Source organism: Strongylocentrotus purpuratus, unplaced genomic scaffold, assembly GCF_000002235.5.
Source record: "Strongylocentrotus purpuratus isolate Spur 01 unplaced genomic scaffold, Spur_5.0 spur5_scaffold_10, whole genome shotgun sequence".
Classification (NCBI taxonomy): domain Eukaryota; kingdom Metazoa; phylum Echinodermata; class Echinoidea; order Camarodonta; family Strongylocentrotidae; genus Strongylocentrotus; species Strongylocentrotus purpuratus.
In genome coordinates, this window is record NW_022145595.1 from 17,661,807 (window position 1) to 17,677,638 (window position 15,832).

The following is a 15,832-nucleotide window of genomic DNA, read 5'->3' on the forward strand; positions in this document are numbered from 1 at the left end:
TTGGGTAAAAAATAAAAACCATCTTTACTCCTATACTGCATTTTTTTTGGAGGGGGGGGGGGCGTTTATTTTTTTTATTTTTTTATTAATTTTTTTTTTTTGGGGGGGGGGCAAAAATGCCCCCTGCCCAACCCCCCCCCCCCAACTTTCGGCGCCTATGCGTACTGAACCCTTGAGCACCGCAAGGCGCCAGAAAAGATTTTTCATGAGAATTGACCCCCCAAATCGTGATGGGTCCATCCGGGCACCGTCCGGAGCCCGCATGGGACCCGTAAGCTGCCCTACAAGCCCTTTACGGGCTTTCTACGGTCTCTCTTTCTCTCTCTCTCTCTTTCCTTTCTCCCTGTCTTTCCCTCAATTGCTCTGTCTTTCTTGGTCTCGATCCTCTCTTTCTCTCTTCGTCTCGATCCTCTCTTTCTCTCTCTCTCTCTCTCTCTCTCTCTCTATTTCCTCCTCCCTCTCTCTCTCTCTCTCTCTCTCTTTCTCCCTATCTTTACCCCTCTAATTCCTCAACCTAGTTTTCTTCTTGCAATTTCTCTGTCTTCCTTGGTGTCTCTCTCTCACTCTTTCTTGATTTCTCTCTCTCTTGTCCTTGATTCCCCTGTCTCTCTTAGTGTCCCTATTTCTCTTTTTCTTCCTCTTGCTCTGTCTTTCTCTTCATTCCTCTGTCTTGTTTGATCTCTCTCTCTCTATCGTTGTCCCTCTCGTTATCTTATCCTCTAGTTCTAGCTTTCATTCCTTTTTTCTTCTTGTTTTGTGAGTATGTCTCTGTCCCTCTCCTTCTCTCATCCTCTTTTTCTTCATTCCAGGGGGCCGGGGGGGGGGGGCTCGGCCCCCTTCCCTAGGAAGTTTATCTTTATTTGTTAATAAAGAAAGGCCCCCTCACCTGGTGCTCAAGGGGAGGGGTGCGATTTTAAAATTTTCGGGGGCAAAAATAAATATTCACCGGCTGGCTGTTTCGTCGCTCATTAATTTCTCACGAAGTGGGCCCTCTCTTTGGCCCCCTCCCCTGCCGTCGACTGGATCCGCCCCTGCCTCTATTCCCCTCTCTTCAAAGATGTCCTCTCTCTCTCTCTCTCTCTCTCTCTCTTTCCCTCCATATATCTCCCCCTCTCTCTCCCCCTCTCTCTCCCCCTCTCTCTCCCCCTCTCTCTCCCCCTCTCTCTCCCCCTCTCTCTCCTCCTCTCTTTCTCTCTCCGTGGTCAAGTTAGTGATGACTGGTTGATACAAAACGATCAAAATCTAAAAGTTTATTGTACAGATGATATGTTTACCGCAGGCTGTACCTCAGTGAATGATACAAGAAGCATTAGAAGGTATATCAGATATTTTGCATTAAGCTCGAGAATATTACACGATTCGGAGACGAGTGCAAATATTAGCGAGCTGAATGCACTATCTGATATATCACGAAATGAAGCCATTATTATTATTATTATTATTATTATTATTATTATTATTATTATACATTAACAATTGAACTACAGTGGAACCTAAAGGAATGAAAAGATCACTGTTTTCAAAAAAATTTATATTCTAAAAACAGTTCTATAATTAAAAATAAAGATTTAAAGTAATGAAGCTTTAGATTTAACAGCTGCTCGAGTATTTCATCTACAAAAATAATTTTTAAAATATGAAAAGTGTCTCTTACTATACGCGCCTTGTAAGATTTGAGAATAAAGCTGAATATACAAAGTCTCAAAAAGAATATTTCAGAAAGTAGAAGTTTCAGCTCAAAGGTATTTGGAGTGCTTACGTCAATCTAAGCATATTTATGACTTCGGATATAGAAAGAGTCATTTAACAAAAATAAATACATGATAAGAATGAGCACGGAAGAAGGCAAAATGTAAGGTATTGTACTGTTTATGTAATGTCAACGAATCTAAAATTCAAATTGTTTTAAAATAACATATACTAATTTCAATGATGTTTTGTTTTGTCTTCTTTTTGTTAATTTCTGTCTGTTGTACTTTTGTATAATTCGCCCTATAAATCAGTTCTAAATGAAACAGAAAAATGCAGTAAACACAGGACACAACTTAAATTACCCACCTTATTGTTGTAAAAGGAATCTTTTCCCTTTTCATTTGTTTTCTTGTTTCAAAATTTGACCTGTTAATGGCACTCTGTTTTGCGTTTCAGCCACTTAACAACGATAATTCATTGAAGGTTTTGTACAGAATTGCTTTTGTATTTAGTTTAGATTATGAAGTTATTTGAACTATCATACCACGTACGCATTGATTTATCTTATGTTTAGAATTCAGCAAAGATCAATTTCACACAATTATCTGAAATTATTTACACTTTAAATCATCTTTTGTCTTAAATTCTCATCGATCTTCGTCAACTTAATTAATTGACGAATTGATTACTTCCAAAATGACAGTCAAAAGATCGAAAGGCACAATATTAATATATCATCAGGTAAACAAATATACACCGGTAATTGGATATATTCCACTACACTTCAGGCAACTAGAAAAAGGCTACTTATTTTCAAGGTTATAGGGATACTGAATCAACATACAAACAAACGGTTTGTATCTATATCGAAGTAAAATAAATTTTTCTTCAATTTATTTTATTACAATTTAAAATGTTCTTGTTTGGTCCTCTGAATTAACATTTTGATGATTTATAAAGCAGTTAGGGAATATCAGCCCATTTAGTTTAAATGCAGTATGCATAACTTTTCGTCTACAAGTTGGCTGGTTACATATTTTTCGCACTGTGACATTCAGCTGTTTTATGCTGTTAATGTTATTTGTTGTTGATATCTTTGTTCTTTTCACAGATCTTTCTGTGCAGTCATCAAGAGTATTCAATTGAAGCCCAGCCGCTTAATAAATAGTAACAAAAAGGGTTCTCTATTTCCCAAGTTGGGTGGAATGATGGGTGAGGGGGGTTTTAGCTTCACGTGATGAAAAGAGGACACTTATTTTACTTTCATACCACATATTTTTGTATAATATAGTTTGCTATGTTATATCATGTAAGGATAACATGTTTGTTTTTCTTGACTTTATGCGTAGCTATCAAAAAAGATCAGCCATTATTTTAGCTTTGTTTTCTTCATCTGCTATATTTTAATTACCAATTGAGGAAATTAGATAAGAATTGATGTAAAATTATAATCACTGTATCACGGCTAACAATCGAAACCACTCTCTTCAGAATAATAAAAAGTGTGTGAGGATGAACTACTTTTTCTCTGGATATCCGTGTGTCTCAGAGTAGGCTTGAATTTTATTTATCAAAAATATAGTTATGGCTTGTTATTCCGAATATAAACATCTACATATCCGAGTAGTTTTATTAATAAGAAACATTTTTTTAACGCATTTAAGCGACCATTTCGCCAGACCTGATGGGTGCAGCAGCTGCTTGTTAGTTGTGCGAGTAAGAGGGAGCCTAGTTCGACGGAGCAGCAGGAGCTTGGTTGTACGGGGCAACAGGAGCCTGGTTGTAGGGGGCACCAGGAGCCTGGTTGTACAGGACAGCAGGAGCTTGGTTGTAGGGAGCTGGAGCAACAGGCTGGCCAGCAGGGGGATACGCCTGCTGAACGTTGTGTCCGGGAGGGAGCTGAGCAATTCCCGCCGGCTGAGTGTACTGGTCTGCGTAGAGACAATGAAAATTCAAGGAATTAGTAGTATAATTTTCCTCTTACATCAATAAATCACGATAACTAAATTGATTGTATAGTGCAGAGTAACATTAAAATTCAAAGAAAGTGAAAGGAAGTTCAATCAAGTTATCGATAATGAAGCGTATTCATAAAAAATAAGCACATTCATTTCAGAATATTAACCATAACTGTGAAGTATTATCATTCAAACTTGCAAAATTGTCGCCAACTTTGTGTAGATGTATGTGGACAAGTCCGAGGTTTTGTTTCCGATACGCTACCGACCACATTTCAACGATAATAGTATACCTCAAGTTTGTCACACGTTGAACAATATTCTAGTTGGGATCTGACAATAAATCAAGTAGAATTAATAATTTATGTGTTTATTACGGGGTTTTGTTAATACCATAAAGTTTAATGAGAAATGGAACAGAGAAGTACACTTGCTAACATTTCACCAACAATCTAGCATTTAAAGATAATAAGATGTACCAATTTAGGTATAATAAAACATCCCCCAATCCTTAGCTCTGATATTGCTAGTATCACAGTCTATACTTCCTACCGTTTCCTTTCTATATCAACTAGTTAATGGAAATACCATGTTTGTTACCAAGTAACTATAGATTGAAGTTGAAACAAAAACACAAACAATCGTTATATACATACCGGTTGTCACAACCATCGGAATGTTCTGGTGGGTGTACTGCAAAGGAAATTGAAACAAGTACAAATAAATGTTAGATACAAACCAAATGAAATAAACAATGATAATAGCAATAGACCTGTTCTTCTTTTGTATAGTTTACAATACATGTGATCAACTAATACTCTGTTGGACAGCATTATTCTGGCTTCGCATCCTGTTGCTGTAGTGCATATCATGTAATCATGGCAATGAATACATGTTATCAGGTACCCATTACTTCAGCTGGATTGAGAGTAGCAAATGTATATTGCCACATGCCATTGGTGCAGGGGAATCATATCAATTTGCAAATGATGTCCTTTGACAGTATTAAATGTCTGCTGTGCCTTGCGAGGGCTCGTACCTACGACCTTCGTGGGTTCGTAGTTCCAGTGAAGTCATATTACTTGTCCGACTGCTATACTGAAGCCAAGCATATTATAATGATAACTAGAAACAAAAAACAAATCACTAGGACATTATTGTTTTAATCAATCTACATGTGTAACTTTTTAATAAGGTCTTGTTAAATATCTGGTTAAAGGAGCGTCTCTGCAAAGTTTTTGACGGAACGGGTTTTAAGGGGATGATGTTGACTAAAATTGAAAAATTGCTGGAATATACTGACATGCAGAGCAAAACAACAACAACAAATCTCGGTCATTCAAAGTCTTTTGAAATTTGCATACAGCCTTAAATAATTTTAGTAGGGGTGGCAACACTTCCGCGCCACCTCGACCTTTGCTCACGATTGATGTTTCTTTCTATAGGGAGCTTTTGTTAAACCAAAGTTGCTAAAATGTACCTGTAATGGAAATTAACTGGAAACAGCTACAAATATAAGTGGTTGTATTTCCCTTGTGACAATGGATTCCAACATCTTAGCGTAGATTTTCCACTCTAAAGGAAAGGAAAAATAACATGACTCTCCACAAAAGAGAGTGGATGTCCACCCCTGTATATTTAGGGGTGATAGTACAAATAACTCACCACAGTGGTGGTTGTTGGTGAAGACGAGTGACAACAGGCCATGCCACCACAACAGAAGGCTGAAGCCACAATGGCTACCACCATCTCGATCAGGCCAAAGATGGCCAACAGTGAGTCAGATGCGATGCCTCCTTCCTGTTTTCGAATTCGAATAGTCATTTGTTTTAATTTCGTTTATATATTTATCTTCCCATTCATTTATTCATTTATCATTTTTTTACCTATTATTTACGTATATTTTCATTGTTTTATTTAGCTATTATTCCATTCATCCATTCATTCATTCATCCATTCAGTACATATATTCATATACACTGTTGGTCATAATGGTGGAATAATTTGTTTTAACCCAATTTATAGGTTGATTTTAACAATGATTTATTCCTATTAGATCTAGATAATAGTATACATTCTCAGATTTTATTGAATAATAATTTGCGAGTATTTGTTTTGCGTGACTGCTAAAGCATATGTGTGCTATTATGCTAATTAACTAGGGGACCTACGTCCTTAAGTCATAACTGACAGTAATGAGGATTAATGCCTCACAAAAGGGCACTAATATAGCTGATCGACACAGTTTTTATTCTGGGGCCTCACAGTTACGAGGCCATTGCTTAGCCACTGAATCATGACACAGCGGAGGCTATATAGGGTACGTCGCCGCCCCCGCAAATACAAAAAAAGGAACAAAGAAAATGCAATAAATTATCAATAATTTTTTTGCATTTTCCCCCGGTCCACACCGTTATAAATTCCTCTGTAGGGTAATGCATTATGGATCAAGGCATGCCCACATAGTGGATTTTGTTATCCTAGGGGTCGGGGCAACTTGCAATGAATTATGGAAAATGTATTACATTTTCTTTCTTTTTTTTGTATTTGTGGTGGCGGCGACGTACCCTAGCCCCCGTTGCGTACAGTCATGATTCAGTGGCTAAGCAATGGCCTCGTTACTGTGAGCCCCTAGGATCAAAACCGTGTCGATAATAAAGGCACTTTATTAGTGCCCTTTTATGAGGCATTAATCCTCATTACTGTCAGTTATGACTTAAGGACGTAGGCTCCCTAGTTGATGAGCATAGTAGCATACACATGATTTAGCAGTCACGCAAAACAAACACTCACAAAATATTATTCAATAAAATCTGAGAATGTATACTTTATCTAGATCTATGAGCAATAAATCATTGTTAAAATCTTTCCATAAATCGGGGTCAAAAAAATTATTCCACCATTATGGCCAACAGTGTATAAACAATTATTTATTCATATTTATGCATTCATGTATTGAATCAATTCTTCATAATAACAAATTTGAAACACTTGAAATTTAAGAAAATCTATAAATGCATATGGAAACATATACAATAGCCAATGGAAATCATAATAACATTTAATTTAGATTGTAATACTGACAAGTGGAGGGAAGGATGATGGAAGAAATTATTTTTAAAAACCAGGCCAATAAAAAACGAACGTGTTTATATAAAAGCATTTATTCAGTTAATGATAATACTGTTTTAAAATATTGATAAGAATTGAAAAGCACAAAAGACGAAAAGCATTCGAAACTGATGGGGTAAAGGGACATAAAACATTTAATCTAAAGAATCATAGAGATAGATCAGTAATGTTCTGATAGGAACTTTGTCTATCAAGAATAAACCATACTGCAACAATCATTTCATGGAAGGTCGTATTAAAGAGAAATGCATTCCAGCATGCAGTCTGTATACATACCACTATTCCTCGATCACTGTCGCCATAGTTATAGTAATAGGGATAGTTACTGGTCAATACTGCCCCAATGGCACCAACAATCATTTGAGCAAAGGCAACATTTGCTGTGATGATACACATCGTAAGATAGCCGATGATCTAAGAAAACAACATTTTTAGAAATAAATTGTTAACGAAAAAAAACAACAGCAAAACAAATGAATAAAGTTTATGTTAATAGCGGAACCGATGTATTATTTCATTGTTGTAACATGTGTAGTTGCCTATACTGTTGAGTGACACTATCATTTCCTCAGCTAAAATCGATTTAACAAGTCTTTAACTGGCCTTGGAATACATTTATTGTGTTTACACAGTGATCCGCCTCGAGGGTTGAAGCCGGGTTGAAGCCGCGAGGCGTGTAGCCTTTTGACAAGGCCTCGTGACTCTGGCTATTTCCCACCCCAATCAGATGAGATGAGTCTAGAGACCCGGGATGAACGAGCGATCGAGTGGCTTTAGCCGCGAGGCCTTTTGATTCTAGCTTTTACTGCTCTGCATGAACTATTCATGACTTTGGATTTATTGACCAATCAGAATGACCATCTCCCAGTTGATTTCGTTCGTGATTAGATCAATATCAAAACATGTAAGAAAAGTTAAAAGACGTAAACTAGTTTTGCTTATGAGATGAACATATACATGATTAATACAATATAACATATCCAAATCTATTTTACATGCAAAATTACAATAAAATAGGAAGAATTTGATGACTTGAGCTAACAATTGTAAGTGAGATAATTAGGCTTTCGCTGTATATAAAATAAACCAGTCCAACTCGTTTCGGTATTCGTACTACGTAGAGTTTAATGTGAACGTAATGAAAACTACATGCCGACGTCACGCGATGATATGTTCGGTGAGTGGACGCTACCATTTCGGTAGAGAATTCTAGTCGGAAACAATGGTTAACATAAGAAATCCAAACCATATTACTAAAGGCTACTTGGCTGGGCCACTCGCTCTGGCGTTCACTCGGGTTTTCGCGATAAGTCTCTTTAGGCTACGAGGCGTGTTTATGTCATGTAAACGGGATTCCAGTGCCGGGTTCAACACGCCTCGCGGCTTCAACCCGGCTTTAAACCTCGAGGCGGATCACTGTGTAAACACGGTAATTGATTGTGTGGGTGCGCAGTGCTTGGGTGTGCGGGTGCGTGTGCGTATGTGTGTGCGGTATATGTTTTTTCGCTGTATACATAATTATTATGAGTCCTCGAAATCACAAGAAACGCATACATGTAAAGGGGTTATGGGTACTGAATACATATTTATAAAAGAGACTAAACTAGTTATACAAAAATATACATACCACGCAAGTGTTCTTCTGCTTTGAACATATTCCTAAGATACCGGTAGGAATGTAGAACTAGGTGAGGAAATAAATAACAGCCATTAAAATCAAAATTACAAAAGTCAACTGAATTTTGATATATATATATATATATGCAAAATAACCCATGTTTTTTCTCTCTTAAATAGTTGCACTTATATTAACACGTATTGCTAACAGTAAACAATTTTTTTTTTGGCCTCTGTCACTTTTTATGCCTCTCCATAATTACAGTTTTGCTGAAATAAGATAAATATTTTTACAAAATTGCAAAGCATTTTTTTTGGTAGCGTGCACTGTGTATTATGCTCTAAACAGACACCAATATAATTACAGTTTAGTACTGATTTGAGAATTAGCTAAATGAAATATAGTCTAGTTTTGATATTTTTTTCTTTCTCAAACCAATCTTGTTTAAAGGTATTGCATAGTTATCGAATCTGTCTGTATAAAACCTCATGCCAAATTAAAGGGATAGTTAAGTTTTGTTGCAGAAGGCGCTTAACAAAAAAAAATGTGAGTTAATGAAAAACTGAGTGTCAAATTTGAAAGAACATACAATTTAAATGACAAAATCATCTTTGATCAAAATAGGTTCAGAGACGGCTGAAATATCCATACATATAACGAATTATAATACTTGTGTACCACCACAAATATTAGATAATTTGAAAAAGCCGTTGTGAAACCGAAATAGCGCCTTTTACTTCGTATTTCAGCCAATACCGATGTTGGCTTTTTTGTTGGCATTTTTGTGTTGGTTATATTCGCAAAACCAGCCGGCCCATGTATTGTTATTTTTAAATAAATAATTAATTAACGGTCACCGTATTTTTTTTTAAAGAGAAGGTTGAGTTCTGGGAAGAGGTGAAAAATAATTTGTGAGCATTACTCATTCTCATTATGCAAGTGTGGAAGAACATCAGATAAGACATGTTCCCTGAAAAGCATTGCTCTTCAAATGCCTTCACATTCTAAATATGCATGTAACATCGTAAAATCGGGGGGGCGGCTTTTTACGCCACGTGTTCGTGTAGTCCCATATACATCTTTCTGTGTACAGTGTTTGTAACTTTACCAAGACTTGGCCAAATTTCTTATCAATTTGATGATTCCAGAACCTTGCAATACACACAAATTCTTATATGCTAAATGATCAACTTTTTCTGGTCGGTTCCACACCGTTTCTTTCACAATGCAATCGCATGACCAGAACTCAACTTCACTTTAAGTGGAGTTGAATTTGTATGATCGCATCGACGAAATTTCACACATTTTGGGGTCTAAAATTACATTCATAGCAATTTTAGGCATACAGCCTTAAATAAATTTAGTAGGGGTGGCAAAGAGTTCTAAAAGAGCACTATAAATAATATATAGATAAAATAAGAGCTATAATTATGCACTTTGAAGGCATTTGCGGTTTGAAAACAGTACTCAACTATCCCTTTAAGTTAAATCTGCAAATCAGAATCGACTGGTTCGAAAGTGTTCTCGGCCTCAAAAGTGATTCATCAAATTTTAATTCATTCAGTTTATTAGAAAATTTATTTGAAATAATTTCAGGAAATATGAAAGATTACAGAATTGTCAAATGCGATTAATGTGTACAATGACAGAAGAGTAACAGAAAGAAGGAGTTTCGACAGGGTTGTTATGAACATTTACTAATTTCATCAAACTTTGGTAACATTTTTAAATTTTCATTTTCAGAAGAAAATTTTCTTAGACCTTAACTGAACGTAAACATGTGGGGCAAGATGCGAAGGTCCAAGAAAGCACATGTCTGTATTTAATACGCATAATATAGGCCTAAAATGTATTACAGTAAACCTCATACATGTGTACTTACAAACAAATGCAATAGGAATGTCAGGAAAGAGAGGAGAAAACAAAGATATATAATTACAGGAGACGTTTAAAATCGACTAAATGACGAAATGCACGCTCATGCAGTGTGGATTGGACTACACTATTGTACAGTGGGTATACAAAATTGTACCTAAATTCGGTAATTCTATTTCATGATGAAGAGCAATATGTTTTTTTATGTAATTCATAATATTTCTGCCAAGAGCGATTAAGCACCAGGGTCTTTAAAAAGTTTTGCTCATTACGCGTGACTGTAAAATGGCGCAGCGGACAAGTGAGCACTTTTCTTTATACGCACTGTTTGTCCCATAGCAATAATGCGTGGTGGTGGGATTGTGCAATAAGTCGTTGAAATTAATGTTCGCACATTTTACAGGGAATAATTGCCTTATGTTGATTTTTGTCGAGTTCTGGCAATCATGTATGGAAACAATTGGATACTCCAAAGAATAAAAATAAAAATGGCGACTTACCAGAACACTTGCCCAAATTCCCATGGCAACATAGCCTGCTGGGGTGCCAATAACAAACTCGGTAATGGCGACGACGATGCTCCCGATGCTGAGGGACAAATGTAGCAAACCAGTCGCTCTCCCGGCAGATCCGTTAAACTTCTGCGACACGCCACTCGTCGAGTTAGGGTTCTGCACCGTATTGGCATAGCTGACTGGAGCGGGCTGGTGGACGTAGACAGTCTGGCCCGGAACTCCGGGCTGGGTGGGATGAGACGTGGCCTGCATATCAGGGGTAACTTGCTGTGTAGGGTAAGAAGGTTTCGTAAAGACCGAACATGAGTTTTGAAGACCAATAGTAGGGATAAAACTTCACTTATGTTTGCAATTTGAGGACTGTATAGTGTTCCCTTGGACTACCACCTCCTCACAACATTGACACGTGAGAAAGGAGGCGCCAATTGAGTGATTGATTAATTGAACTTTCTTTATTACTTTTTTGAAACATGCATTCCAAATAGCAGCCAAAGACTGAAACAAATTGAAATTACAAAAAAAATATATTAATTACATTAGAATACAATACATTTAAAATTGAAATACAGTTATATGCATAGTAACATACAAAGTAGGAATAAAATTGCACCTCAAAAATTAACACGGGAAGGGAAAAACACTGGGAAATGAAAAGGACAGACGACATCAGGTTTAGATAGAAGAAGAGGGAGAAATTTAGGTGAAGTTATCAAAATAATTTGACCCAGAACAATTATAATTTAGATTTATTGGCAGTAAGGTTTTGAGACATTATTGGATCAACATTGGCATTTTAAATAACGAAATAATTTCAACAAATGATTAGACATACTAATTGGAACACAAGGACATTGCAAGATAGCGAATACAAGCATGGTTAATCGATAAGTATTGCAATATATGAGTCCTGTATTCATCCAGTAGGACAACTTAAACAACTTAAACAATAACTATCCGTACTCCGTGCAACTACCCCCAAAACAATAGACCTACCTCTAGAATAATTGATTTAATCACCCTAAGAAGTTAATCACCGGATCACTACCCTCTAGTTTGTTTGTCCAAGGAGGACATGTGATATATTTTAAAGCGAGACTGCACTACATGCAGTACATTCTTATGTTAATTGAGAGCTGATTTGATGAGATAACCAAATGGCAGTGACCATGCAGGGAGGTCTAATCCCTGAAATTACTTATGTCATTATTTAAGTAGGCTGTACAAATGTTTTACTTGAGTATTTAGTTGATATAAGAAAATATTTGGAAGCAAATGAATAGAATGATTTTTAATGATTGTTGATATCCCCTCTATCTCTGAAGTGACCTATTTTAATAAAGGATAAGTACTAACAACATAAATCTGCAACATAAAAAAAAATCATCACTACCACACAAAGGATTAACGCTCCTATGCGGAAATGTCGACGAAAACTGACATGTTACCTCATCTCTAATTAAGGCATATGGCGTCATATATAACGACCTGCCATCGTAGGATGACTGTATGCATCCATAATGGCGTGCACAAGTGCACTCGAGTGTACTACGACGAGAAATGTACATTAAATGCAATGTTTGTTCAACAAGTTGAATAAAAAATATTGTGCACCGTTCAAGGTAATTACTTATCTCGTTTGTTTATCTGTCCATTTTAAAAAAACAAGAAATATATTTCAGTAGCCTACGAAAAAATGAACACCCATCGCCTAGGGCATAAATAAGATGTTAGTAAAATATGCATGTTCATCCAATTATCGTACAATAGGAGGTGAAAGGTCATTATGGCACGATTTTTCTACGCTATGATTCGCATGAGCTATAATGATATCATCCTTCGATCGTGTTAAAATAACGCATGAGAGCCATTTATGTTTGTGTGCAAATGTGGCGGCCTCGCAGACTTTAATTCACCTTTATATTAACAATATATCATTTATAATAAGTCGAGTTTGTTGTTTGTACACTTGTGTGAAGTACAAAAAGCGAAACTGTGTGACACTTATACAATGGAAGATTTAACAATTCGTGATGGCGACAAAAAAGATGACGCATATGATTTACCTGCATACAATGTGTAACCGTAGGTTTTTAAGGCGGTGAAGGGCCTTGCACACCGCCACATATCAATTTTTAAAAAAATAGACGATTGTGTTCTTTTCAAGTTCTTTCATCTGCTGCTCATAATCGGTCTTTCAAAGGATGTTTATCTTTTTTTCGTATTCATTTTGATTTTATTATTCTTGTTATATTTTCTGTGAGTTCTTTTCATATCATTTCGCTTGAATGTATCGTTATATTTAAACGTCTATTCACGGCATTCAATGCTGAAAAGCAGCTACTTTCTCGATGAAGAATGGTTCTAAGACAAAATTTAACCCCAAGAAGTCATCTTAAATTGACCAGCTACAAACATTTCAGTGCTCTTATTATTGTACTCCTTTTCTTTGTTCATTTAAGAATGTCAAACAACTTGATTTGGTGAATAAATAATAGTAAATAATATACATTTCTGAAGCGTTGCTTTTGACCAAAAAAGCCTTTCAAAGCGCCTACATAACTATTTATACCTTCATAGATTATAAGTTATAGATTACAGGCTATACAATGCCAAGTCCAAGCTTTAGTAAATGAATTATTAACATATGTACATGATTATACAAACTTCGTAGGTGTGAGTTCACAGGAGCTAGTACTTTATAGTGGGCATGGTTGAAGATTAATGATCTCCGGTTCAGGATATTGTGTAAACAGGAAAGATTAATTTTAAAGACCAAGATGTAAACAAATCCCCGTAATTCTATATACTTATCTGTAACCACGGGGACGTTACTACCATTCATACACGATATCGATATATATTTAACAAACATTGATTTCCAATCAATATAAACAACATATTTTTTTTTCGTAATGAGTTGAGAGGTAAACAGAGCAAGCAAAAAATTAATTCGTGTACAGTACGAAAAATGGGAAATGTCTTTTGCTAAATGGAAATCTCTCGTACAAAAATAAACCCAACACTACCCAATGAAAAGATGGCCGAAATGATGCTAATATGACTCTGTACTGAATAATTTTAATGAAATGTCACATAACGGATTGCCATTCAGTCTAGTACCAGCATTTTAAACAGTCATAATGGAGTGAGTATTGTTTTCGGCACTATTTAATGCTTATATTGTCCCAAATCTTCATAATAATCTGGAATACATGAGTATACTATTTCAATTTGTAATTGTATAGGTTTCAAGATTTGCAAGCCTACCCTACAATATGACACTTTTGAACTTTCCATCAAATATTACAAATAATTCGCGACGACCTTTCATAAGTACTATAATATAGAAGTAATCTTGTTTTCAACTCATTGGAAGTGAATATACTATACAAGAGAACGGAATAAGTATTGTTGTTTATAGTATCACAAGTTGTATGATTTTCATTTACAATCAACAACAAATTTCAACACGTAATACACATTTCGGTTTTGATCCTCTCTTGCTCATAGCTAGTTTGTCTCTTGATCGATAATCCCTACTTTCTTAGAATTTCTCCGTGATCAGAGTCATATCAAAGGATACAACCACACAAACTGCATCCTCACCATTAACACCTCTGTGTCCCAAATATGCACCCATCAACAAAATGACGACTTAAAGTAAAATTAGACATGATTTATGATCTCATGATTTGAATCATATCAGCGGTAAGATAATACTATATAGCATTCAATAAATTATTCCTGTCAAAACAAACTCAAATATAAATTTTGCTGGAACTATCGCGCTAACGGAGGAAAAACAAATTAGACTTACCTTGATTGTCTGTTTAAAATGTCTGCCTCAAACCAAGTCCTGTTACGATGCTGTAAAATCGCACGCACTGCAGTAGATATTATAATACTGCGTGTGGTATTTACAATAGAAAAATGGATCCCGGTTTTGTATGGAGTGATGAATGGGAGTAATGACAAATACACATTGGACGGATGATCAGTGTAGCGGGCGCTCCACTTGCCTTAACCCTAAAAAGGCCGGGCTATTTGAGGTCTTAGTACGGCCGGGGATGGGGGCCATTATGCCCCCCCCCCCTTAAGATTTTGGCCGTGAAGCGGCCGATCCCCGCGAAAATGTGCACGCATGTCAAGTGAAGTGTATAAAATTAATTTGATAATTTAAATTTTTTGAAAAATTTACTTATTTGCATATTTATGGTAATTTATGCGAATAAGGTCATTAAATCACATTTTTACCAATAAATCATATATTATTTATATTTAAGCATTCTTTTTCACTACATATATTCATTAGACCATTTGGAATAAAAAGACGACAATTTTGTTTGGAAGAGCCAGCGTATTTCTTATGTTATCTATTGTTTTGATAATTTCTTATGTATTTCATTGTTTTTTTAACCTATGTATTTTATTTATTATTTCATTTCTTACTACAATTCAATTACAATACAATTTTGACTCCCAAAACAACGACCTAAACTTATAACAAACCCCAATAACCAATTTTTAGGAAAAATTACATTTACATGTTTTGTACACAAATCACAAAAATGAGCGATTTTCGGGCTGACATGCAAAGACAAAAGGTCACGTGACCTTGTAACTGTTGGTCAGATTTTCAATTTTGTTTTAAAGATGCGCAAGACTCGAAAAAAAAAAAAGTCAGCGAGCGGCGGGGAGCCATCCATATGCGTTCCCGAGCAATCGGAAAAATCGTGGAGGGCCTTTTTAGGGTTAAATTTGACTTTAATAACATATTCAATTATGATTCCAAATAAATCATAAAAATCCCCATTTGGTTTGATTTCAAAATTCGAAAGTACAGGTAATTTAATTGTATACCACTTCATCAATGTTCGTGTATATGTATGAAGTGTTGCAAACGATGATCTTCTCCACACCCCACCCACCCCATCCCCTTCTCCCTCTCTCTCTCTCCCTCTCTCTATCTCTCTCTCTCTCTTTCTCTCCTTCTTTCTTGTCTCTATTCCTCTGTCTTTATTGGTCTCTCACTCTCTCTTTGA

General features: G+C 36.0%; 1 protein-coding gene across 1 annotated transcript; it reads right to left on the reverse strand.

Annotated features, from left to right (window-relative positions):
• Positions 1-1,853: 1,853 nt before the first annotated feature.
• LOC105444046 lies at positions 1,854-14,725 on the reverse strand. The gene is made up of 7 exons (XM_011677812.2): positions 14,608-14,725; positions 10,776-11,057; positions 8,410-8,466; positions 7,059-7,196; positions 5,316-5,450; positions 4,307-4,343; positions 1,854-3,623 (listed from the first exon to the last, which is right to left on the reverse strand). Exons 2-7 carry the CDS (start codon positions 11,040-11,042, stop codon positions 3,421-3,423), a joined length of 837 nt encoding a protein of 278 aa, XP_011676114.2. The 5' UTR covers positions 11,043-11,057; positions 14,608-14,725; the 3' UTR covers positions 1,854-3,420.
• Positions 14,726-15,832: the final 1,107 nt, after the last annotated feature.